General features: G+C 39.8%; 1 protein-coding gene across 1 annotated transcript; it reads left to right on the forward strand.

Annotated features, from left to right (window-relative positions):
- The first annotated feature begins 116 nt into the window (after positions 1-116).
- On the forward strand, positions 117-27,862 carry ap4b1 (adaptor related protein complex 4 subunit beta 1). Its single transcript, XM_017693358.2, has 11 exons — positions 117-241; positions 4,379-4,510; positions 7,494-7,718; positions 8,415-8,545; positions 9,319-9,466; positions 10,621-11,117; positions 17,615-17,698; positions 20,221-20,324; positions 21,902-22,109; positions 22,708-23,022; positions 27,312-27,862. Exons 2-11 carry the CDS (start codon positions 4,398-4,400, stop codon positions 27,746-27,748), a joined length of 2,262 nt encoding a protein of 753 aa, XP_017548847.1. The 5' UTR covers positions 117-241; positions 4,379-4,397; the 3' UTR covers positions 27,749-27,862.
- The last annotated feature ends 59 nt before the right edge of the window (positions 27,863-27,921 follow it).

Below are 27,921 nucleotides of genomic sequence, written 5' to 3' on the forward strand. Positions count from 1 at the left end.
GTAAATATGTTCAATAATTCCAGCATTACCTGGAGGAATTATTTAAATATTATGTTCCAAAATCAGCGAGATTACGCTGCTGAAAAGCCGCGACTTTTATTTTGAATAGTGTCGGAGAGGAAGTTTTGATTTTGACGCTAACGTTCACATCTACTGAGTGATGTCTGCATAAATAAATATTTCTACACATTTAAAGCCGTTCTAGATGAAAAATAGAGATTCCAGTTTGATGGTTGAGCAGGTAAGATCGTCTATAAACCTGAGATTTGAGCTGAAACAGTGACATTCAGATTTAGACCTGCAGTTCATCTTTATTCTCGCTAATGGTAATGGTTATCGACGCTAATGCTAAGTCTGCATAGTCAGGTTGATTTTTTTAAACAGTTTAGTTATTTAGAGTTGAGAATCTGTAGAGTAGGCAGCGCTCTCGGAAATTATCATTACAATAAGTTATAATAATAATAATAGTAGTCGAGGCTTAAGCTGGCTTCCTGTTCACCAGGTTCTTATTCGAAATGGACTGTTCCACCTTAAATAGTGGTGCAGTTATTACTAGAACATCTCAGGCGACCGAATGTAACTGTTGCACCATTTAAGGTGGAACGGAAAATTCGAGCAAGAAGCTGGCAAATAAGACGATATATATGGCAAATATTTCTTGTTCAGTTGATGAGATTTTAAAATATGGATGTACTTTGTGTGTTTTAGTCACGGAGGTTTATATTTAATAATATATTTTACAACATAAAAAACCTGTACAAAATATAGATTATCTGATATAGGCAGTGCTCTGAGGTCCCACCGCACCCCTTGCCGGATGACTCAGGAATCAGATTACAAAAATATTCTATAATAATACTTAATTTTCTACATTTTCACAATCCACGTTATGCATCACGATATTTAGTTTCTCTGAGATCTAATAAGTTGGAACAGACAAAACAGGACCTGTTGTGCCACACATAAAAAGTACAATGATGATGATATTATTATAATATAATAATAATAATAATAATAATAATAATAATAATGATAATACAACTACAGTGTTTTGTATTCAGTGCTGTGCTGCACAATGTGCTGCGTTAAATCTAATTAATCAGGCCTAATTATGCTGATTATGCTCACTTTGAAAGTTTGACGTAGTTAGGCATTGCTCCTTAAGTACTGATGATAGTCAGGAAAGTGTATTTATCATAGTAATAAAATAATATCATATGTCCCACCTCATTCACTTATAAAATTCATAATATGTTTCTATGGTGGTTTCATTCAGTACATTTCAAAATTAATAATAACTTCATTAATGTGAAGTTGTTAACCTTATTAAGGCTAATCTGCTAACATTTTTATTATTATTAACTGTTATGCTAACACATTGACTAATGCTAGTGTATTAACTTTACATAAAAAATAAAGAGCATAAGGTGTTTAACCTTACTAATGCATGAGTTCTTGAGTTTTACTAACTTATTAACTTCATTAATGGTATCTAAGTTTGGGCAATATGACAATATTTTTTATTATTGTAATAAATTATGTTACAGTTTGCTTTTCACTGCATATCATGGATTGTTAAAATATTTTGCCCACACCTAAGGCTAACTTATTAACTTAATTAATAGTTCCCGATTCACTTCACTAATGCCAACCGATTAACTTTATTAAAACCAATTTATAACAACATTGATGCTGATGAGGACTAATGTTAATTAATGCTAACGATGATTGATGCTAATGAATGGTTGTTAATCCTGATGCATTTACTTCATTAATGCATAGGTTCATCTACTTTATTAAGGCTATCATATTTACTTTATTATTGCTAACTTATTACCTGCTGTGCACTTAATTAATGATAGCTAATTAAGTTTATTAATTCATCTGTTGCTGTGACAAATTTGGAAAATATTATAATATTGAGTTCTATTGGTAAAGGCACTGAACTCTGAACTGTATAGTATAGGCACTGAACTGAGTTAGCTGGGAGCATGTTCAAATAGGGCTGGTAATCATGATGAATATACAAGACAGTATGCTTTTCTGAACATGTCATGTAGCCTACTGTATATCTGCAATGCTTGTAGACACTGACCATTATAAAGAGAGCAAATCAGTCATGTTCAGCTGGATTTAGTGACAAATAATGAATAAAAATCATCAGTTTTTATTAGTATTTTTAAAATGTTGTTCTTTTTTCTCTATTCCAACTGATCGTGTCTGAAAAAATAAAAATCGTGACACATTGTGTATCGTGAAAACTTCTTGTAGTATTGCAGTATCATATTTCACTGTCCAGCTCTAGTTAAAATATGTAAAATGTGATCATTTGCTCTGTGATGAAGGTGCGTTTACAGACAGAGCTGTAATCAGAAAGGAAAATATGGACCTTGACCTGCAGGGCTTGCAGCTCTCAAAGTGGGTGGATTTTTAATGTGTAGCAACAGCTCTTTTATTATGTGTTCATGGTATAGGGTTTTTATTGTACAGAATCACTTTGTGTCGGTCCAGTTTTCAGATTCATCTGCTTGGGGAAGGAACTACACTGCATGCAGTTACACATTTCCACCAGAGGGGTGTCTAAATCCTAAGAATTTGCAGAACCTACATGAGATTGCATTTAAACATTAACATGCAGAAAACATACCAAAATGAAAACTAAGAGACCTGTTACACTGATTTAACACTGATTAAAGTTATGCACAGTGGAAAGCAGTAGTAGCAGTAGTTTTTGTATTTAAAATATAATTTTCTATTTTATATATTCGTTTTGGCTCGTATTCTGCATCTCACTCAGGAACAGTAATGCTGTGTGCCTTTCACATTTTTCCACTGTAGTGAGTGTTTTTAAATCTGGCACAAATCCTTCTCCATCTCTATTCTCAAGGGACCATAAGTTTGTTTGAATAGCTCATTATAGTTGTATTTACATAAATATAAGTCAACTGAAAATGAAGACGCTTAAGAGTGGAAACATTTCTCTTCCCTTTTTCCAAATTATACACGTCTTCCCACCACACAATCATGGGATGACCTTTTGACTTGGAACCCCTTTCAGAAATCTATTATATCTAAGATTTACTCGCATATCATGACTTTAGATCAACACTGTCTTACTAAAATTTAAAGTGCTTCGGAACATGAGCTAGGTACTACTTTCACAGAGCAATGGTGGGACAACGCCATAAACAAAATACGTTCAAGTTCGTTTTGTGCAAGACTTCAGCTGATTCAGTTCAAGTCCCAGCTATCCAGATTCTATCCGAATGCTGTCAATGTGATAAATGTGATGCCACTCCATGTAACTTAAGTCACATCTTCTTTTTTGTCCTATTTACATGAATTTTGATCTGAATATTTTAAGATTGTGACAACGGTTTTAGGAACCAACATTAATAAGAACTCTTTTGTGGCAATATTTAGTTTTTCCACTGATTTACCGTTGCTCAACAGAGCTCAGTCTCTATTGGCAAGACACCACATATTGCTACTATGGAAGTCTTCAAAACCCCCTTCCATTTCAATGTGGCTCTGGAATATCATACATTTTCTTACTATGGAAAAGATAAGATCCACCTTGAAAGGCAATACTGCAACATTTTATTCCTAAAGGAATCCCTTTTTTATATTTTAATTCTCTTCAGGTTGTGCCAGCTGACTGAGGGGATTTAATTATTTATTTATTTATTTATTTATTTATTTATTTTTTGAATCTAATTGTAATATATTTTTCTGTCATCATGATTATGCAGTTTCTAGTTATAATTTGTCTGTTTTCTTGTGTGTACGTGTGTGTGTGTGTGTGTGTGTACGTGTGTGTGTGTGTGTTTTTTTGTGAGAGTATATCTCTGTGGAAAATAATCAAGAACAAACAAAATTGAGGAAGTTTTTGAATTATTCTTCAATAAAAAGAAAAAAATAGTGGAAAACATTACAAATAAACAGTAAGACAGAAAGTCTTACTGATGGAATAGAATGATAAAGTGCTGAAAAGATACAACGTGCATTGCTAACATGCAGTAAGAATAAAATGAAAGTTTTAGAGCTCAATTGTAAGGAAATAGAATTGAAATGTTTTTAACGTGGATTTAAAAATTGCCACATTTGGAGATTATCTAACATCTTTTGGCAGTTTGTTCCAGCTTCAGCGGCCTAACAGCTAAAACACTGTATAGTTTGAACTCTTGGCTTGACTAGCTGTCCTAAATCCATGGATCCAAGAGATGTTTATATTTTTGTAAACATGCCTGAGATGTGTTTTGGGTTGAAATCAAATAAATTAACCAGTGTTTATTTTAATTATTGATTGTTTTGATTGTTCTGTGTTCTACAGTGTTATATTGTCATGTTCTCTCACTTTACTGTTGTATCCTCTCAGGGTTCTGTAGGTAGCCAGAATGCCGTATTTTGGTTCTGAGGAGACAGTGAAGGACCTGAAGAGGGCACTATCAAACCCAAATGTCCAGACTGACCGACTCCGATATAGAAACTACATCATTAGGGTCATCAGGTCAGCACCACAGGATCTGCATCCATAAACCTTTAGTGCTGCTGTTCTCCTAGAACAATGTGGAAGAGAAAATTGGGGCAGATTATCCACTTACTCATCAAATTTTATGTTGATTATCGATTGACTATGCCAATCACAACATTACTGTGCGTTGAGCTGGTGTGAGTAGAGCAGACGCCGCAGTGCTGCTGGTGTTTTTAAACACTGTGTCCACTCACTGTCCACTCTATTAGACACTCCTACCATGTTGGATTACCTTTTAGATGTAAAGTCAGAGATGCTGCACAGTTTGTGTTGATCATCCTCTAGTCCTTCATCAGTGGACACAGGACACTCCCCCAGGACGCTGTTAGCTGGATGTTTTTGGTTCTCAGTCCAGCAGTGACACAAGTGTTTAAAAACTCCAGCAGCACTGCTGTGTTTGTTTCCTGGTTGGGGTAGATGCCTCTGTATGCTGAGGCTCTGACACCCCCTGCTGTTTCTGCTGCTGTTTTTTTTTTTTTTAAGAATTAACTGATTGTATTAAAAATCACATAGTAGATCACACTGAGCTTTATCTTTACATAACAAACCATCTCAGCCCTTTTTTTGGAATGTGAGCTTGTACTGGTGTTGATATCCTCTCTCTCAACAGTGCACAAGTGCTAATAGCGCCTCTTCATCGGGATTGTGAATTATTGGGGATAAATGAACAAAGTGAATGTTAAAGTTCAAACCTCTTACGATTTGTTCCTGTTGTTTTTCACAATTGCAATACATATTGTTCCAAGTATGTTATTTTTACATGTTTCCTTTTTCTCAGTGCTACAGTTTATAAATTTAGATCCAGTATGTTTCAGTCATACAAAAAAGTTCTTTAGGCACACAAATTTGTCTTATCAAGGCAGGTAAACAACTGATTAGCAGTAGCCGTCTAGACTAAATGCACTAAAAGAGTTCTATAAATTGAATATTACTACATGTAATAAAAGTCAAAAGCAGTATTCAGTGATAAGACCCTTAAAAACACCATGCATAAGTAAGCCTAATCAAGAAACTGGAGTAATTCAAGGAATTCTGCATAATCTGTTTAGATCAGGTGAACATCCAGGCTTGAATATTGCAAGATCCATGCAGTGAGTAAAAGACGTTGTTAAACATTGCAAACGTTTGTGTGGTAGATACATGCCCTAAAAACACTGCTGTTTGTGTTCCTCATTATTGAACAGCCAGTGGTGGTGTTGTTTAATGTTTAAATATTTAATGATGGTTGTGAAAGTGCACATAAACATTGTGACTGTGTAACACTTTTAAAGAACTCCAAAGCATTTACGTATGTAAGCAAGTATGTAACACCAACATAAAGTAAATAAAAATGTGTACATATGTATATACATGAATGGGTTTGTAGTAAAAGAGCAGCATAAATATAATAATATAGTAATACAATATTATTATTATTTAAAAAAAAAAATTCCCCCCAAATTGTTTAGCTCTAGATAGTATATAGACATCTGTCTGTGTGTTGTTCATTCCTGCTTTTACTGTTTTTCCCTATAAGAATATTTTAGATTTACGTTGTTAAATATGGTTCTCATTAAAAAAGAAGGTACATCCAGAGTAATACACAATTTTAATCTGCAAAAAAGGTTTTCTTAAGCATGCAAAATGGTTTTATTTGATATACATCATTTAACCCCTATATTTAATTTAAAATAGTACAAAGACAGCATATCAAATGTTGAAACAATTACATGTTATGACATATAGATCTTTGTATGTAAGGGACAAGGCTGAAAACCAGTATTGGCGAGCCATGAGCTTTGGGCCCTCAGGCGGCACTGCATTAAAAACAAACCTATATATACATACAGTAGAAGAAATCACTGCATGGGCTTAGACAAACTTCTGAAAAACACTGAAAACAGCTTGTCGCTGCATCCACAAATGCAAGTTAAAACTCTAAAAGTAAAAGAAGAAACCACATATAAATAGGATTCAGAAACACTGCCACCTTTTCTGGGCCTGAGCTCATTTAAAATGGACTGAGGGTAAGTGGAGAAGTGTCCTGTTGTCCAATGAATCAACATTTGAATTTTTTTTTTAAAATCATGGACACTGTCCTCCAGTATAAAGACTGCTCAGCTTGTTATCAGTGCACAGTTCAGAAGCCAGAATTCATGATGGTATATGGGAGCATTAGTGCACATGTCATGGGTGACTTGTACATCTGTGAAGGCGCCATTAATGCTTAACAATATGTACATGTTTTGGCAGTATATGCTGCTATCCAGACGACGTCTTCTTCAAGGATGGCCTTGCTTATATAAGCAAGACAATGTAAAATCACATTCTGCATGTCTGCATTGCTCCATATTAAAAGAGTCCAGGTGCTAAAGTGGCCTGCCTGCAGTCCAGAACTGTCACCACTGAAAACACTTGGCGCATAATGAAGCGAAAAATATGGTAAAAGCCCCCGAGCTGTTGAGCTGCTGAAATCCTGTATTAAACAAGAACGAGAAAACATTTCACTTTCAAAACTACAGCAGTGTCTCCTCAGTTCCCAAATACTTACAGAGTGTTGTTAAAATAGGTGCTGAAATACAGTGGTAAACATGCCCCCATCCCAATTTTTTTGGAATGTGTTGTTGGCATCAAATTCATTCAGTCGTGTATTTTTCAAAAAACAGAAAAAGTCCTCAGTTTCAATATTTCACATGGTGTCTTTGCTGCATTTTCCTTTAAAAATATGGTTTACATGATTTGCATATCATTGCATTCTATTTTTATTTACGCTCCAGTTGGTGTCCCAGCTGGAAATGGGGTTGTGTGTGTCTGTGTGTATACATGTATGTGTGTGTATACGTGTGTGTGTGTGTGTGTGTGTGTATATATATATATATATATATATATATATATATATATATATATATATATATATATATATAAATATACACATACACAGTAACCAGTAAACCAATTAATTTTGGTATTTTGGTTTCAGGTCGATGACTCAGGGTCTGGATGTTTCTTCTCTGTTTATGGACATGGTAAAGGCCAGTGCTACAGTTGACATTGTCCAGAAGAAACTGGTGTACCTCTATATGGTCACCTATGCCAGCCGTAAGCCCGACTTGGCCCTGCTGGCCATCAACACGCTGCGGAAAGACTGTGCTGACCCCAACCCCATGGTGCGCGGCCTTGCACTGAGGAACATGTGCAACTTCAGGTCTGTTCAGTTCAACACTGACTGATACATAACAAACAAAACTACCAAACAAACATAAAAAAGGACTGGTGCTTAATTAATAGAAAACAGTCACATTTAAATCACAATAGCAGTATTGGTCAGAAAAATCAGAATCAGAGTTCTTACTGGAGAAAACAGTCTATCCTCTACAACTTATACAGAACACAGCAGCACAGATCCTCACAACACCAGCATAGAGCACTCAGATCACCCGTTTACACGCTGCGCTGACCGTCTGGATCTTTTAGGAAAGATTTTAAAGCTCTGCTGCTGGTTTTTAAAGATTAAAATGACCTTAAGGCTCCTGAATGTCTGTCTGTTTATGATCTTAGATCTGCAGATACTGACCCTCTGCAAACACTTTCCATAAAATACAGAAAACGTGGAGAGACTCTTTCTGTTATTCTGTTTCTAAACTGTGGAGCTCAGTTCAACTTTTATTAGACAGTCAAGCTCAGAGCTCACTTTTAATAAACATGTGAAAACGCAGCTGTTTAACTCAGCACTTCCTTAAAAAGTCTCTTTGGTTTTTATCCTTTTAATCTGATCTGAGAAGGATTAGAAGGAGAACTTTTGCTTTCTGCTCTTCTGAAATGTAGCTTTAGAGATCTGTCATGGTTCTTCAGAAGGTTGTGGGACGAGTTTATCCTATTATTTTTACTATTTTTGTTTTAGGATGCCAGGTATAACTGAATACATCCAGCAACCTATTCTGAGTGGCCTGAGGGATAAAGCATCCTACGTGAGGAGAGTTGCTGTGCTGGGCTGTGCTAAAATGCACAGCCTTCAGCCCAACACAGAGATAGGTACAATGCTACAGCCTTTGACCCAACACTGAGATAGATACAACACCACAGCCTTTGACCTAAACTGAGATAGGTACAGTACTACAGTCTTTGACCCAACACAGAGATAGGTACAATGCTACAGCCTTCAGCCCAACACTGAGATAGATACATGCTACAGCCTTCACCCCAACACTGAGATAGGTACAGCGCTACTGCCGTTGACCCAACACTGAGATAGGAACAATGACACAGCCTTTGAACCAACAGTGAGATAGGTACAGTGCTACAGTCTGACCATACCACAGAGATAGGTACAATGCTACAACCCTCAGGCCAACACTGAGATAGATACAACACTACAACCTATCTACACACTTAGTGGCCCATGTTGTAATCACAGAAATCTTTGTATTTGACACAAACCTGCTTGTTTTGTTAGTAAGCAGCCGAATTCCACACTGCAGTTATTTGTAACAGACAAATACAGGTATTGTGTATATAAAACTTTGAAAAGTATAACGTAAATAACCTACAAGGTAAAGAAAATAAGGCAAATAAGTGTTACAGTCATACCCGGGTTTCTCTTTCTGGACAGTGGACGATGGTGGAGTATAAACTTTTGTTATGTTAGCCTCATAGCTCCAGTGCGAAAACTAAAGAAGCACCAAACATCTCTTAGCTGATCCACTGTATTGATGGTGATGATGGAAACTGGGGCAGTTTTTTGACTGAACTATTGCTTTAAAGGTTCAGCATGTGTTGTGGGATTGAACGGTGTGATGACTCTACAGATCCCAGCATGGTGAATGAGCTGTATTCTCTGCTGAGGGACCCTGACCCTGTTGTCATGGTGAACAGCCTCCGAGCACTGGAGGAAATCCTGAGAGACGAGGGAGGGGTGGTCATCAACAAACCGATCGCGCATCACCTGCTCAACAGGTCAGACTCACCTACTAATCACCACCTCCACCCAGCTGATACTTGCATACTTGCTTACCTGCAGACAAAACAGAGCTCAGAGTCTAAGATCACACCCAGGTTTCTACTGCAGGTTTGGTATGTAAAGATAAAGAGCAGAGATTCTTGTAACGCAGCTTGCTTTGAATTTTGCTATCATCGATCAGTATTTCAGTTTTGTTTTTTCATAGCGATGAAAGTTTATGTTTCATGAAGACTTCACCTAAAGCTAACACGTAAAATGAAAAGCAAGAGCCCTAAAACTGAACCCTGTGGGAAGCCACAAAACAATGTTATTTCTCTTTAATGAATGATTTCCCGGAATCCAAGATGGTGGATTAGAATCTTGTGGTCTGGGCTAAGATCCAGTAAGACCAGATTTTGTTTTTCATTCAGTTCATTCAAAACATGAACCACTGTCTCAGTACTAGAAACAAAACCTGATTGAAGCTTCTCATATAACTTGTTTGACATTAGATACACATGTAATTGTTAGTAATTAACGTTTTTTATAAGACTTTGGGTAAAAAAGGAAGATTAGAAATTGGTCTTGCATTATTTAGTGCAGAAGCATCCAAAATGTATTTGTATAATACATAATAGAATTTATCATTATAAATACACTGTAAAGTTGCATAATTATCAAATCATTATGGAATAGTTAATACATGTAAAAGTAGCAAATAGTAAATAACTACTAATAAAACAGGACACAAACAGTTCAGTCTTAATTGTGAACTTTTTTATGTTATTAAGTGAATACTAAGATATTCAGTTATATTAATGTGCATTATCAATGTCAAATAATGAAATATTTTTTCTTTTCACTGTTCAAAGTAATTAGTAATTATTCATGTCACTAAGTGGTTCATTTTTTTTGTTGATTTTGTTCCAGCAACGAATCTGTGTGATTGACATGTAACTAAATACTTTTAGGGAAGTTGTTGTTTATTTGGGTCTGTTATAAAGTGTTGCTGAATGTTTACGTAAAACATGAGATGTTCGTTATTCAGATTTTGTAAAAATATACAAGTGATTATTAGCTTCTGATGAGATGATGTGCAGAAGGTTTAAATACAGAAGTACTAGTGTAGTATAATCACAGGCTGTGATTGGCCTTGTTCCTTGTTTTTTAGGTTGAAAGATTTGGACAGCTGGGCTCAAAGTGAAGTTCTGACTTTCCTCCTCCGTTATCGCCCTCGTAGCAATGATGAGCTCTTTGACATCCTCAGCCTGCTGGACGACTTCCTCCATAGCGCTCACGCACCTGTCATGGCTGCAACGCTCCGCCTTTTCCTGCATTTAGCCACTGCCCACCCCGCAGTCCAGGCCGACGCCCTACTACGTGTCCATGGCCCTCTGCTGGCCACCTGTGGTTCTGCGTCTCGTGAACTGCGGTTTGCTGGACTATGTCACGTGCAGCAGGTTTTGCGCAGTCAGCCGGCTCTGTACGGAAACCACTACAAACGCTTCTTCTGCGGTTACTCTGAGCCTGGGTACATAAAATTCCGGAAGATGGAGATCCTGGTGGAGCTGGTGAATGATGAGAATGTGGCATTGGTTCTGGAGGAGTTGAAGAGCTACTGCACTGACGTGTCTACTGAACTGGCACAGGCAGCTATTGCAGCTATAGGTAATGCATACTGAATTATAGATGTAGGTAATACATACTGAATTGTAGTTTTAGTTAATACATATTGCATTGTAGCTGTAATACATACAGTGAGTCCAAGAAGTATTTGATCCCTTGCTGATTTTCTTCGTTGGCCCACTAATAAAGACATGATCATTTTATACTTTTAATGGTAGATGTATTCTTACATGGAGAGACAGAATATTAAAAAGAAAATCCAGAAAATAAATCTAAGGAATATATATTAATTGATTTGTATTTCATGGAGTGAAATAAGTATTTGATCCCTTAGTATTCATTAGCAGTTCTGGCTTTTACAGACCAGTTAGACACTCCCAATCAACTTGTTACCTGACCTGAAGCCACCTGTTCTCACTAATCACTTGTGTGAAAAACACCTGTCCACAGAATCAGACAGATCACACAGATTTCAAGTCTCCAACATGGGTAAAACCAAAGAGCTGTCACAGGACCTCAGAGTCAGAATTGTTGACCTTCACAAAGCTGGAATGGGCTACAAAAAGATTAGTAAGGTGTTGGATGTGAAAGTAACAACTATTGGTGCAATTATCAGAAAGTTTAAAGAGTATAACATGACAATCAACAGACCTCGGCCCGGTGCTCCAAAGAAGATTTCGCCTCGTGGGGTGGCAATGATGCTGAGAACGGTCAGAAATCGTCCTGCAACCACTCGGCAGGAGTTAGCAAATGACCTGAAGGCAGCTGGGACCACAGTTTGCAAGGAAACAATTGGCAACACTTTGCGCAACAATGGATTCACATCCTGCAGTGCCCGAAAGGTACCCCTGCTGAAGGGAGCACATGTGGAGGCGCGCCTCAAGTATGCCAATGATCATTTGAAAGATGAACCAAGTTATTGGGAGAAGGTTTTGTGGTCAGACGAGACCAAAATTGAACTTTTTGGCCTCAACTCCACCCGCCATGTGTGGAGGAAGAAAAATGCTGCCTATGACCCCAAGAACACTGTGCCCACCGTCAAGCATGGAGGTGGAAGCATAATGTTTTGGGGGTGTTTCTCTGCCAAGGGTACAGGGCTACTTCACCGCATCACTGGGAAGATGGATGGAGCCATGTACCGCACAATCCTGAGGGACAACCTCCTCCCCTCTGCCAGGGATCTGAAAATGGGCCGTGGTTGGGTCTTCCAACATGATAACGACCCTAAACATACAGCAAAGGCAACAAAGGATTGGCTCAAGAAAAATCACATTAAGGTCATGGAGTGGCCCAGCCAGTCGCCAGACCTCAATCCGATCGAAAATCTATGGAGGGAGCTGAAGGTCAGAGTTGCCAAGCGACAGCCCACCAACCTTCGTGATTTAGAGAGGATCTGCAAAGAAGAGTGGGCCAAAATTCCCCCTGGTGTGTGTGCTAAACTTGTGGTTAACTACAACAAATGTCTCACCGCTGTGCTTGCAAACAAAGGCTTTGCCACTAAGTATTGAGTGTGTTTGGCAAGAGGGATCAAATACTTATTTTCCTCATTGAAATACAAATTAATTAAAATATATTCTTTAAAATTATATTCTGGATTTTTGTCTTGATATTCTGTCTCTCCATGTTAGAATATATCTACCATTAAAAGTGCAGAAGGATAGTGTCTTTATTAGTGGGCAAACAAAGAAAATCAGCAAGGGATCAAATACTTCTTGGACTCACTGTACATATAGTTGTAGTTGTAGGTAATACATACTGAATTGTGACTACAAGTGAACCTTTATGTGTCTTCTGAGTTTTATATGGAATGTTGATGATAGGAAAATCTGAAATAATAAGTTTTCTTTGGGGACTATTTTACCTCACAACACACTGCATATTACATATCCCTCCACTTTAAAAAGATTTTGAGGATAAAATCTTCTCACGCTACCATAAGTGTCTCAGACATCAGGCAGTGTATTCATAATCATTTCATGTAATACATTTCTGTGAAGGAGCTTTTAGAAGTGGACATCACCACCTGTCACCACCACTGTGAACAGGTTTCTCAGAATCAAAGCATTTTGCACCAAGCCACTCTAAATTAGTGTGTCACCTCTGAAGACAGCAGGTGTAGAAATGCTTTAGAGGCCCATGAAGTTAAAGCATTTTGCATGAATAGGATGTCTGACCCAGAATTCTCTCCAGTGGAAAGTACTGTGGTGAGTGCAGTGTGGTTTTGGGTGCTGCATATCAGATTGCAGCTCTGCAGCTATTGTTTCTGTGTTTCTCCACATTTGTTTGCATATTGAAGGTTACCATGTAAATGTTTTTTAAGCAAAGAGACTGTATCTGGCAGGCAGCAGTCATGAGGTTATGACTGGTTAATGAAGAAATGGTTCTCATTTCCTGTTTCCCTTTTATAGCACTGAGCTGCACAGTCGAATGGCTTTGTGTAAATGTTAACGCTGCCAGATGGTTTGTAGAAGATTGTTCCTCATTATTCTCCTCATCGCTCCATCATCAGAAGACTGCTTCCTGTCTTTCTGGTGTTAAGTGCTTTGTTTGTTTGAGATTACAGGCTTTTCTGGTCAAAGGAGAACCGCGCTGAGAGAGGTTAATGTTTAGGTGGTCTGCACTTTTATTTACATTCTCACATCTGCTGAACTCTATCATATTGAAGGAGCCCACTCTGTATTATTTTTATATGGTCTTTGTTATGCTGGATACAGACTATGCGAAATGTTTGTGATGCCCATTGTGAAAGTTTAGAAGGTCTAAGAAATTTTTGGGGAAAATATCTAATTGCGATTTTTCTGACTAATATTATGACTATGATTTGAAATTTTCTATAAATTCAGGTTCAGGCCTTTTTTTTTTTGCTAAGAGGACCAGAATATCTACGTTTTTTAGCTTGAAGCTCGACCCCTGAATCATCATCACTATCATTAACTGCATAGTCCAGATAGGGTCACGGTAGCAGTTGGGAGAGCAGAGAATCCCAGTCCCCAGCAAATTCCTCCAGTTCATTCCTGGGGACCCCAAGCCGCTCCCAGGCCAACATGGAGATATAATCCCTCCAACAACTCCTAGAACAACCCCGGGGTCTTGTCCCAGTAGGCCATGCATGGTACACCCCCACTGGGAGGTGTCCATGGGGCATCCGGATCAGACATTCTGAACCACCTCAGCCAGCTCATCTCAATGCAGATGAGTAGTGACTCTACTCCGAGCTTCTCCTGGATGACCATGCTCCTCACTATATCAAGTAGAGTGTAGCCCACCATACTGTGAAGAAAGCTCATTTCCGCTGCTTGTATTTGTGATCTCATTCTTTTGGTCATTACCCACAGCTCATGACCATAGGTGAGGATTGGGATGTAAACCCACCAGTAAACAGAGAGCTTTGTCTTATGGCTCAGCTCTCTCTTCACCTCTTCAGTCTTGTACAGTGACCGCTTTACTGCTGCCACCTGTCCCAGCCTGCAGCCGATCTCACGATCCTTCTTCCCATTACTCGTGAACAAGATAATGTGATACTTAAACTCCTCCACTTGGGGCAAGTCCTTTTCCCTTACGTGGAGTGGGCATGCCATCCTTTTCCGGGCTAGGACCAAGGACGCCTTGACACCCTGTCCATAAATATCTCAAACAGGAGTGGAGACATGGAGGCACAACCTTGGTGGAGTCCAACCGTAACACTGAATGTAGTGAGCCAAAATGCCAGTAAGCTGTGCTTGTGATGTAAAAAAACACATTGAGGTTTGGTTACCTCTGATTGGTCTAACTCATCTACAGGCAGTTCGCAAGCTCTAGTATTAGATTAAATTTCCCCATCTAAAACATTGACAGCAGTTTTGCTAATGTAGGCTATCGTTTTTTAAAAATTGTAGCTCTTGCGATTAGAAAATTGTACTGCAATTTCGATATAAAACAATTGATGTTTCAGCCCTACAGTTTAGGCAATTGTGCCATAAATTTGTAGTGTCTTTTTGGGGTTGACATACAACACTACAGTTTGGTGTCGATCACCGTTCATGTTCTCAGGCGAGTCCATAGGTCAGCGCACGACAGGCCCAGAAACTGCCAATCAGAAGCAGTGTGTGTGATGCTGGTGGTTTTGTATTTTGAAAAGAGTGAAAAAAAGAAAGAAAACGTGATTGTGAAGCTGTTCCTAGGTGTCTGAAGAGGGCAGTACATGCTGATTGTCCTTCAGAGAGAACTTGATGTAACAATTTTGTTAACATTTTAAGAACATTATATAAATGTAGCTATCAGGTTTGTTGTGTGTAAACAGACAATATAAATTCTATTTCTCTCTAACATTTATTTTTCTTGACTGTCATGTTTCTTGTTCAAGGGATTCTGCTGCACAGCTCAGAGAACCTTTTCTCTGTTTTGTGAGGTCAGTTGATGTTAGATCATAAACTGGATGCTGGAGGAACAGTTTGGCTGCTCGAGTCTCTGAGGTCGAGTCCGAGTCAAGTCTTGAGTCTCTGAGGCATGAGTCTGAGTCAAGTCCCGAGTCTCTGAGGTGCGAGTCCAAGACAGGTCTCAGGCCTCTGAGGTGCAAGTCAGAGTTGAGTCTCAGGTGTGAGTCCAAATTGAGTCTCTGAGGTGCGAGTCAGAGTCACATCTCGATTCTCTAAGGTTCAAGTCCCAGTCACATCTCTAGTCTCTGAGGTGTGTGTTCGACTCACATCTTGAGTCTCTGAGGTGTGTGTTCGACTCACATCTTGAGTCTCTGAGGTGTGAGTGCCAGTCATGTTTCAAGTCTCTGAGGTGCTTGTTTGACTTGAGTCTCTGAAGTGTGAGTCTGAGTCACTTCTCAAATCTCTGAGGTGTGTGTCTGACTTAAGCTTCTGATGTGCGAGTCCAAGTCAAGACTCAGGCCTCTGAGGTGCAAGTCTGTGTTGAGTCTCTAACATGCAAGTCCGAGTCGAGTCTCTGAGGTGCGAGTCCAAATTGAGTGTCTGAGATGTGAGTCAGAGTCACGTCTCTGAGGTGTTCGACTTACTTCTTCAGTCTCTGAGGTGCGTGTTTGACTCGAGTTTCTGAGGTGTGAGTCTGAGTCACATCTCAAGTCAATGAGGTGTGTGTCCAACTTGAGCCTCTGAGGCATGAGTCTGAGTCAAGTTCCGAGTCTCTGACGTGTGAGTCTGAATTGAGTCTTGAGCCTCTGAAGTGTGAGTCTGAGTCAAGTATTGAGTCTCTGGGGTGTGAGTCCCAGTTGAGTCTCTGACATGCAAGTCCAAGTCGAGTCTCTGAGGTGCGAGTTTGAGTTGAGTCTTGAACCATTGGAGTGTGAATCCAAGTCAAGTCTTGAAACTCTGATGTGCGAGTCCGAGTTGAGTCTTGAGCCTCTGAAGTGTGAGTCCGAGTCAAGTCTTGAGTCTCTGAGGAGCGAGTCAGAGTTGCGTCTTGTGTCTCTGAGGTGAGAGGCTGAGTCCAGTCTCTGAGATGAGAGTCTGAGTCCAGTCTCTGAGATGAGAGTCTGAGTCCAGTCTCTGAGATGAGAGTCTGAGTCCAGTCTCTGAGATGAGAGTCTGAGTCCAGTCTCTGAGATGAGAGTCTGAGTCCAGCCTCTGAGGTGTGAGTCTGAGTCCAGCCTCTGAGGTGTGAGTCTGAGTCCAGCCTCTGAGGTGTGAGTCTGAGTCCAGCCTCTGAGGTGTGAGTCTGAGTCCAGCCTCTGAGGTGTGAGTCTGAGTTCAGTCTCTGAGGTGTGAGTCTGAGTCCAGCCTCTGAGGTGTGAGTCTGAGTTCAGTCTCTGAGGTGTGAGTCTGAGTCATGTCTCCAGTCTCTGATGTGTGAGTCTGAGTCCAGTCTCTGAGGTGTGAGTCTGAGTCCAGTCTCTGAGGTGTGAGTCTGAGTCATGTCTCCAGTTTCTGAGGTGTGAGTCTGAGACAAACCTTTGAGGACTAAATCTTGAGTCTCTGATATGCAAGTTCAATTCGAGTCTCTGAGGTGTGAGTTCAAGACAAGTCTCAAACCTCTGAGGTGTGAATCTGAGTGAAGTCTCTGAGGTGCAAGTCCGAATCAAGTCTTGAGTCTCTGAAGTGCGAGTCAAAATCGAGTCTCTGAGGTGCAAGTCCGACTCACATCTCCAGCCTCTGAGGTGTGAGTCTAAGTCACATCTTAAATCTCTGAGGTCTGTGTCCAACTTGAATCTCTGGGGTGCGAATCTGAATTACTGAGGTGCGTGCCCGAGTTGAGTCTTGAGTCTCTGAGGTGCAAGCCCAATTCAATTCAAGTCTCGAGTCTGTAGTGTCCAAATCAAAATATTTTAGAAATGAAAGAAATATCAGCAAATAGAAAAAAGCAAAGCCCTGCAAACTGAGAAATAAATGGGAAAATGAGTGAAAATGAGAGGTAATCTTTTTGAAAAAACAAGTTTTATTTAATTCTTTTTTTATTTCCATTTGCAACAAATTTGCAACATATTGTGGACATTTTGAAACTAAAGATTTTGCTTATGTATTTCATTATTTTATTTGAAGGTTTTTGCACAAAATTAACTTCATAGTCCAAACAATCAAAACTCTTCTTCTCCCATGAAGGTCGCATTGGACGAACCTACAATGAGAAGTGTCTGGACATACTGACAGGACTGCTGGCACTGAAACAAGAGCACATTGCCTCAGGTGAGGCAATCTGATCACTCAGATATGTGAATACAGACAGCTGTGTAAATGTCTCTTAATATTTGCTCTTTATTGGTTTTGGTGTGGTTTGTTTGCAGGCACGTCAGAATACTGTGTCTCCACTGAGACTACTGAGTCGCCCTGGAATCTGATGCTTTTGTTAAAGACCTTTGTTCTGTAGACCTCTAAAGTCATGCGTCATTTTATAGTTCTCATGCCCATTTTAGGACCTCTGTGTCTGCACTCGATTTCTTTATGGCAAAAATAAATGCTGCTGTACTCTTTTCAGCAAGCCTGTCATTACCACATGGATGCAACGTGTGTTAGCATGGCTGAAAAGTCCCCCAAACAACTCTAGTTAAGCACGTACATGTGAATCTTGTGTGTTTAGCCACATTGCAAACGAGCATTACTTCTTACAGAGAAATGGTGATCTGTTTGCTACAGTAGCAATTGCTAATGTTTCTAGCTACGCTATTGTGCTTCAGTCCATGTATGTAGATAACAGTGAGTCACACAGTCAGAAGCCATATAGTAAAGTCTGTTTTTGATACTGAACTCCTACACATGCTCTGAGACAGGAGTGATGCCTGACCATACATTCACAAATTTTTCCACTTACGAGTATGCTTGTGACAAGAAAATGTTAAAATATGATATATGATATTATATATAAAATGTATACAGGGTGAGTCAAAAGTGCAGGGCACAGTTTTTTTTTCAGAAACAAAAGGGAAAAATAAAAAATAAAATAGTGTCCTGTGACTTTTGACTCACCCTGTATATTATTGCTGTTTTGTTTAAAATATGAATTGTTTTTATTGAAATGTGTGACATACTATTGGGAATAGGTACAAAATGCCGGTGGAAAAACGTTCAGATGGCAAAGGCTGGGGACCTTGCCATGTCTACGATTGATCCAAGAGTTTTGTTTGAGCCAGTCAGTTAGATTGTCACTTCACCGCGTCATAATTCATGTGCATAATGTTGAGCAGAAAATGTTATCTTGGCAAGTAAAAAAAACATCAACAGTGTAGTCAGTGTGTGTATATATATATATATATATATATATATATATATATATATATATATATATATATATATATATATATATATTTCTCATTATAAGATTGTTGCAAAAGTAATTGTCACTTATTTCTAGATAATTTATTATCTAGATTATTCTTACTTGTTTTCAATAATTTTATGTAGTGAAAGTGTCTTATTCCATTGGCAGATCATTTTAATTGATTTGCGAAATAATGAAGATAATGTTGCTTATTTTTAAGAAATAATGCTTAAAACAAGAAGAATGATCTGTCAATGGAATAAAACCCTTTCATTAGATGAAATTGCTTGAAACAAGTAAAAGTCTTTAATAATAGTTAAATAATGAAAAAAGTCTTTAATAGTTAATCTTTTAGTATTCTTACAACAGTCTCATAATAAGAAATATTAGATAAACAAATTATATAAAGATCTAATGTAATTAGATGTAATTTTTTGCATTGAGAAAATTCCTGCTAAATCTGTCGCTAAATCACACACTGCCATAGGAAATGCCTGGAGGCCTGTAGCTTTATCAGCTGCTAATGTGAATATACAGTCAGGCATGGAGTTAGTGAAGGAATTTAATGATAAAATATATCCTTGAGTCATTATTAATAAAAGATTTGCAGCAATTATTAATTTAGAAAATATTAAAATAGAGTATAGAGTCATTGTAACTAAGGCCCAGTCTGTCTTAGGTAGGAAAACAGGCCTCAGGCTTCTAGGTGAGAGGGGTCTGTACCAGGCATTCTTGCAGCCCTAGAAAGCCTTGAGAGATGAGCAGATATGAGCTGTAAGAAATACGGCCTTTTTATTAAAAAGTAAGCTAGCTTTAGTGAGGAAACAGATAAGCAGCGAACAGGAATCGGTCGTAACTCAAAGAATTAAGAAGATGTCCAGCTCAGAGTTGAGAAAGCCATTATGAAGAGTCATAATGGTCCTTTTCAGACAAAGCATAGAGGTGTCAAAAAGTAAATTTAACATAGTGAATATAATGATAGCCAATGGAAACCCTAGGATGGTTGGAGAGGAGGAGTGAAGAGAGTGCCCTGGGGAGGGGCACTGACCATATTCAAAAAACATTATAAAAACTGATGTAATGTGTTGAATCTTTGCATTTTGGCGAACCGGGAGCCGACTTGTCACCTGAAACTTAATAAATGAAGAGGGCCTTCTCCTTCCGTAGCAGAACCATCGGCTGAAGTTTGGTTTTTCATTTTTCTTTAACCTTCTGCAAGAATGCTTTTTAATCTTTTTGACTGTATTACGTTTTTTGCATTTTGCAAGAATCCTTTGATTTTAATTACCCTTTTTTGCATTAGAGATGCGAAAAGAGGTAGCTGTGCTAAAACTAATGAAGCAAATATTAGACAGTCACTTTTTTGAGAATGGGGTAAATATGCCAAATGATGTTTCTAACTGTCCTCTCTGTTTTGTTTTTGTTTGTGTTTCTCTGTTCTGTGTCCGTGTAGCGGTGATCCAGACGTTCAGGGACTTGGTGTGGTTCTGCCCGAAGAGCTCTGTGGCGGTCTGCAAGGCTGTGGAAGGCTGTGATGAAAGCCTTCAGGATGATGAAGTGAGGAGCTGTTATATTTAGAAAAAGGCTTTGCATTTGCATCAGACCTGGAAAGGCTTGGGCTAGTTTGCATTAATTTTCCCTGCAGGTGCTTTTCCTGGTGAATGCTAATCAGGACACGTGACTTCAGGCATTTTGCGACAATGTGCAAATCATTTAAACTATATTTGATTCAATATGCTTCAAAGACAACACACAAGGTTTATTGTTTTTTTTTTTTGTTTTTTAAATGTATGCTCATTTCAGTTTGTCCATTCTGGACCCTGTGTTTCGTTTGCCCATTCTGGGCTCCTATAGCAACGTTCATGGTGGCTTCTGTTGGATAAGGATTTACTCCCTGTGTAGATATGAAGGGCTCAGTCTAAAGAAAACACAATTCATAGTTACAAGTGATTATACTCCATGTTAACGTTACTGAAGGTCCGAACTTCTGCTGCATTTAACAGAGCGGCAATGGAGGGTTGCCAGTTTTCAGTCTCTCTAAAAAGTCTTCCTTTGGCCACAGTGCAGCTAACAGAAGCGCAGTTTCTCCAACAAGGCTAGCTTGACTTGCGTCAAAGCAGCTGCATCTGAACTGTTAAGGGTCTACCTAACACAAGCTCTGTAATCGGTGAAGAAGCAGAATAGATCTTTATGCTCAACAACACATCACAAAATTCTAAACAGATCTGCACTGATTGTGCCTTATATTGGAGAAGGAAAAGGTCTGCCAGATTTAATTCTTCCTACTTTCTACTAGCCCATTATCAACGTTAGCAAGTGCCGTGAACACATCAACCAGCTCAAGTCGAGAGTCTTTTATTGTCATTCCATCTATGTACAAGTACACAGTGGAGTGAAATTATGTTCCTCCAGGAACAGTATCGTGCAACAAGGAACAAAAAATACAAAGTGCAAACGAAAAAAGTTAAGCTAGAAACAATATAATAAATACGATAAATTAAACAGACATTAGACACAGTAAACAGACAGGACAGTGCAGTGCAGACACAGCACACATTTCTGGATATGAACTGGTGAGAATAAGGTGCAGTGATATTTAACATGCTGTGATCTGTGAGTCATGCAGTCAGATGACATACATAAACACAGCAGTTACCAAGGTAGTAAAACTTGAGTAAACAGTGTCAACACAGTGTTAGCAGATAGATGCAAGTAGAGCATGAAAAGAGGTGCGTGTGTGCGTGCGTGTGTGTGCGTGCGTGTGTGTGTGCATGCAGCTGCTCAAGATGTTTTTGTGATTGCTGTCGTTGCTCTAAAGAGGTCTTATTCCAAGTAATTCTGGATCACATTTATTGGTTCATTTGTCATAAAATTTTGTAGTACACCCCACAGCGTCCAGTTCAGTTTTTTTTTTTTTTTAATGTCATGGTCGTTACTGTCCTAGTGTTAGATTCTTGAGACTTTAGCAGAAAAGACAAGCGCTGAATGGTTTCTGGATAACTTTCAATGATTTAAGCAATCCACAGCCTCTTTTATCACATGCTTTCTTTGGTTTGCGGTTTGTTCAGCACAAGCTAATTAAATATTATGTTTCACTTCTTCATGTCATCGTCTTATCTCTCTCTCTCACTCAGGGGAAGCAGGCTTTGCTGTGGTTGCTGGGGGAGTATGGAGAGCAAATCAGTGGTGCCCCCTATGTGTTGGAGGGTTTTATAGACTCTCTGAAGGTGGAGCTCTGCTCAGTGGTGAAGATGGAGTTGCTGACGGCGGCGGTGAAGCTGTTTCTGTGCCGTCCAGCCGAGATGCAGGATATACTGGGCCGTCTGTTACATTACTGTATTGGTACAGTGAACACATTATGAACGTGTTTAAGACACTATATAGTCTCACAACACTCTGTGCTGAGGGGTGCAGTGAGATATATATATAGTAAAAACTTTGCTGTGGAAATAAACACAAATCACAACTTAATTTATAATTGAAGTTATTTATAGTACATCTAATTAATGGTGAAATATTTATTGAGCTGAAAGTGTATTGGGAACAAAATCTGACATTTCAAAAATGGATAGGGACAAAATTGAGCATTTCAGAAAGTAGTGGGCCAAAATTGCATTTCAGAAGGTGGTGGGGACAAAATTGAGCAAAAAAAATTTAACCCCTTTAAATCTCATGTGAACGTTTGTGTCGTTGCTGTAAAAAGGTCTCATTCCAAGTAATTGTGGATCACATTTATTGGTTCATTTGTCATAAAATTTATACATTTTATGTTTTCTTATTATGGCAGAATATGAAAAGGTATGAGGTTTTATTTCCACAGTGACAATATGTGAAAGATGTGAAAGAACAGATCAAGCCCTGATGATCTGATATAATGTCTTCTGTTACCTTTAGTTTTTTATTTTAGATTGATTTTTATCTTTGTTGTTGTTGTTTACAGAGGAGGAGAGTGATATGTGCGTGCGCGACCGTGCCCTGATGTATTACCGGCTGCTGCAGAGTGGAGTGGATGAAACCCGGAAGGTCCTGCTGGGCCCGAAGTCTGACCCGTCCATGACCGTTCTGACCGGGCGGCCAGAGGAGCCGGTCAATATCTGGGCGTCTAGCTTTAACACACTCGGTCCGCTATGTGGAACTGTAGCCTGTCTGGAGAACACTTCTGCTGAAAACTCCGTCCAGCAGCTTCACAGTGCAGAAGAAAAGGATGGAGCAGAGGAGTTCAAACTGAGTCCACCTGAACAGACACTGAGGACAGGTAACACAAACGTATACAGAGAAAATACAGTCACTGAACCTGTCTGTAAAAATAACATTTTTAAATGTTGAGTAAAGCACACACACTTTAATTACTCATTCTAACTCCAAATGTTAACCTTCAGCCAAGACTGATTTGGCATTTTAACTATACTGCGTTTTAGGCTAAAGAGGCTAATGTAGCTAACAAATAATGGAAGAATATCTCTCCCCAACGGTCACCATTGTTTTCTCACCACAATACCCAGCATGCATTACACTAATACATCATTTATCATTGGGAATCCCTGTAATGGCAACCATTCTTGACCGCTAACCTAGCCACTGAGCTATAGCCTGAGAAATACAACTAAGATAGGATTAGTATAATTTCTGCTTTGATAAGAGAACAAAATCATAGAGAAAACACAACAGCGTTGGTCGTTAATTCGCAAACTGAATAATAAACACCGTGTTCACAGGTCTGAAAATGGCGCTGATAGCACACAAATGGCTTTTGTAAGTATCACTGAAATAGAAGGAACCCACACCAGCAGGATGATAAGACAATAGAAAGTTTTAAAATCTTGAAAATTTAAAACAAAGAAGGTATGACAATTAAAATAAAGAAACATTGAAGATTCTATACTATGTCTAGTTCTCTCGTCAAACTGAAGTATATGTGTGAAACTGATCATAAGCTTTTACAACTCCAATTCCAATGAAGTTGGGACGTTGTGTAAAACAAATTTAACCAATACGATGATTTGCAAATCCTCCAATATTCAATTGAATACACTGCAAAAACAAAAATATTTAATGTTCAAACAGATAAACTTTATTGTTTTTTGCAAATATTTACTCATTTGGAATTTGATGCCCACAACACGTTCCAAAGAAGTTGGGACAAGGGCATGTTTACCACTGTGTTACATCACCTTTTCTTTTAACAACACCCAATAAGTGTTTGGGAACTGTGGACACTAATTGTTGAAGCTTTGTGGAATTCTTTCCCATTCTTGCTTGATGTACAACTTCACTTGCTCAACAGTCCGGGGTCTCCGTTGTCATATTTTGCGCTTCATAAAGCGCCACACATTTTCAATGGGAGACAGGTCTGGACAGGCAGTCTAGTACCCGCACTCAGCCAGTCTAGTACCCGCACTCTTTTACTATGAAGCCACGCTGTTGTAACACGTGCAGAATGTGGCTTGGCATTGTCTTGCTGCAATAAGCAGGGACGTTCCTGAAAAAGACTTGCTTGCTTGGATGGCAGCATATGTTGCTCTAAAACCTTCACAGATGTGCAAGTTATGCCCAGTGCATGGGCACTAACACACCCCCACACCATCAGAGATGCTGGCTTTTGAACTTTGCGCTTATAACAATCCGGACAGTCCTTTTCCTCTTTGGCCTGAAGGACACAATGTCCATGATTTCCAAAAAACAATTTGAAATGTGGACTCCTCAGACCACAGGACACTTTTCTACTTTGTGTCAGTCCATCTCAGATGAGCTTGGGCCCAGAGAAGCCAGCGGTGTTTCTGCGTGTTGTTGATATATGGCTTTCGTTTTAACTTGCACTTGTTGATGGAGCGATGAACTGTGTTCACTGACAATGGTTTTCTGAAGCTTTCTTGAGCCCATGTGGTAATATTCATTACAGAATGATGTCTGTTTTCATGCAGTGCTGCCTGAGGGATTGAAGGTCACGGGCATTCAGTGTTGGTTTTCTGCCTTGCCGCTTACTTTCAGAGATTTCTCCAGATCCTCTGAATATTTTGATTGTATTATGGACTGTAAATTCCTTGCAATTGCACGTTGAGAAACGATCTTCTTAAACTGTTGGACTACTTGCTCACGCAGTTGTTCACAAAGTGGTGAGCCTCGCCCCATCCTTGCTTGTGAACTACTGAGCCTTTCAGGGATGCTCCCTTTATACCCAATCATGACACTCTCCTGTTTCCAATTAAACAAACATCCTCAACTTTCCCAGTCTTTTGTTGCCCCTGTCCCAACTTCTTTGGAACGTGTTGCAGGCATCAATTTCAATGAGTGAATATTTGCAAAAAACAATAAAGTTTATCTGTTTGAACATTAAATATCTTGTCTTTGTAGTGTATTCAGTTGAATATAAGTTGAAAAGGATTTGCAAATCATATTCTGTTTTAATTTATGTTTTACACAACGTCCCAACTTCATTGGAAATGGGGCTGTACACAAACAAAATAAATACAGCTTAAAGCAAAAGCAGGACGCACCACAAAATTAAAAAAAAAAGTACTCAAATTTAAAATATTGCACTTCTTACTCAGATTATGGGCGGCACGGTGGCATGGTGGGTAGCACTGTCGCCTCACAGTAAGGAGGGCCTGGGTTCGATTCCCCGGCCGGGCGGTCCTCTCTGTGTGGAGTTTGCATGTTCTCCCCGTGTCTGCGTGGGTTTCCTCCGGGTTCTCCGGTTTCCTCCCACAGTCCAAAGACATGCAGTCAGGCCAATTGGACATGCTAAATTGCCCCTAGGTGTGAGTGTGTGAGTGACTGTCTGTGTCTGTCTGTCTGCCCTGCGATGGACTGGCGACCTGTCCAGGGTGTATCCTGCCTTCCGCCCGAAGACTGCTGGGATAGGCTCCAGCACCCCCCCGCGACCCTGACGGAGAAGCGGCTTAGATAATGGATGGATGGATGGATACTCAGATTATACTGATAATAGAATTTGGAAAGGAAAACTGTATTAAATTAGAAAGGAATGCAAAATAGTCGTGGGCTGGAGGTTAGGGATCCAGCCTCATGACCGGAAGGTCGCCGGTTCAATCCCCAGAGCCGACAGCACATGACTGAGGTGTCCTTGAGCAAGACACCTAACCCCCAACTGCTCCCCGGGTGCTGCGGATTGGGCTGCCCACCGCTCCGGGCAAGTGTGCTCACTGCCCCCTAGTGTGTGTGTGCTCACTAGTGTGTATGTGGTGTTTCACTTCACGGATGGGTTGTTGGGGAGTTGAAATTTCCCCATTGTGGGACTAATAAGGGTCACTTTAATCTTAATCTTAATAGCTGCAAAGGTTGACCAACTCCATATTAATGCCTATGGGTTTAGGATGGAATGTCATAAAAGGTTATGAAGGTGTAATATGTAGGTGTCAGTGAGCACACTTGCCCAGAGCCCAATCCGCAGTGCCTGGGGAGCAGTTGGGGGTTAGGTGTTTTGCTCAAGGACATGTCAGTCATGTACTGTCGGCTCTGGGGATCGAACCGGCGACCTTACGGTCACGAGGCTGGTTCCCTAACCTCTAGGCCATGACTCTGCCCCCTATAACAGCTTCCACTCTTCTAGGAAGCTTTCTGCAAGATTTTGGAGTGTGTCTGTGAGAATTTCTGCCCATTCATCCAGAAGAGCATTTGTGAGGTCAGACACTGATGTTGGACGAGAGAGCCTGGCTCACAAATATCTGTTCTAGTTCATCTCAAAGGCATTCGAAGGGGTTGAGGTCAGGATTCTCTGAGGGCCAGTCAAGTTCTTCTACACCATTTAGATTTCCTCTACATTAATATTTCCCTTCACTGGAACTAAGGGTTCTAGGCCAACCCCTGAAAAACAACCCCATAGCATTATCCCTCTTCCACCAAACTTTACAGCTGGCACAGTGTCTTTCACAATTTCTTTCACAAATATTTATAAAAGAAAACTGCATTGCCAGGTGCTTGATTTAATACACTTGTTGCAATGAGACTGAATGAAACAGCTGAATGATTGATTGATGAGTTTGTCACACCACAGAAAAATGTGTTAATAACCACCTAGGCAAATTTGCATGAATTTGTGCTCTGAGACGCTGGTGGTGTTCACTGGTGGTGCCAAAACTGCACCCACTTCCAAGAAATGTGCAGCCTCTCTTCAGCTGTGTATTTGCCAAAATGTAATTCCTGCACCATTTAAGGTGCAATGTTATAGAGTAAGTAGAGGAGTCTTGGTATTTATGGCCCCAGTGTCGAGCCATGATTTCAAGCCTGCCTAAAAATCCTAAACGTTTTGTCTCCAAAATTCAGCAATTCATAGTACACAGTCCTTTCACATTTCCAGCAGTTACTTTCTAACATGTATGATGTGTTTAGAAACTGAATTTACTTCAAGCTTTTGTTGTTAGCTACATTAGCCTCATAGCCCCGGTATTATAACTACAGAAGCAAACCTCAGACACCGAACACATCTTGGTTGAGTGACTACATTTGTGGTAAGCTTGGAAAGCTTCTTCTTGGAAAGTAGATATCTGAGCAGATATTTGTTATTCCTGTTTCCATCATTGTTTACAGAAGCCATTGAGGAAGAATTGTCCTGTATAGCTGACGCAGCTGAAGAGCTGAATCTGACCATGGGTCCTCCGCTATCCCATGAGGCCTTTGAAAGGCTGTGGTTGGAGCTGCAAGTGGCCCACCAGCAGGCTCTGGGGATTCCTCGCCCTGCTGAAACACTAGAGACACTGCAGGCTGCTTTCCAGCTGGTGAAGATCCAGACGCTGGCCTTCACCCGTACCGATGCTGTGCCCTGGAAGGCCTATATGTACAGCCGCGCGGGCGGTACGCTGATTCTGGCAGAGCTCCTGCAGGGGGCACCAGAGGAGTCAGAGAGCATAGGGAATCTGCTGGTGTCGGTTAAACAGCAGCCAGAGAACCAACAGGCAATCAGGAGCTTCTTCTCTGTTCTCACGAACGTCCTGCAGACTCTCAGCTCACATGGTTCACAAAATTAATGTTAAAAACTGCTTAAAAGCCCCAGGGAACCCCAGAGCACACAGTCAACATGGACTGAGGGTGTCATGTAAATAGCTTTTCAATGTCCAATAAATGATGCATTTGCCAAATTGCTTGGGTAATTCTTGGGTAGTGCTTATGTAATCACAAGGTTGATATGTCCCATCTACAC

Source organism: Pygocentrus nattereri, chromosome 9, assembly GCF_015220715.1.
Source record: "Pygocentrus nattereri isolate fPygNat1 chromosome 9, fPygNat1.pri, whole genome shotgun sequence".
NCBI classification, from domain to species: domain Eukaryota; kingdom Metazoa; phylum Chordata; class Actinopteri; order Characiformes; family Serrasalmidae; genus Pygocentrus; species Pygocentrus nattereri.

Coding starts and splice junctions, on each gene's coding strand:
- ap4b1 (XM_017693358.2), top strand. CDS start 4,398: ATGCCGTATTTTGGTTCTGAGGAGACAGTGAAGGACCTGAAGAGGGCA. Junction 7,719..8,414: donor AGGAACATGTGCAACTTCAG/GTCTGTTCAGTT, acceptor TTTTTGTTTTAG/GATGCCAGGTATAACTGAAT. Junction 11,118..17,614: donor GGCAGCTATTGCAGCTATAG/GTAATGCATACT, acceptor TCTCCCATGAAG/GTCGCATTGGACGAACCTAC.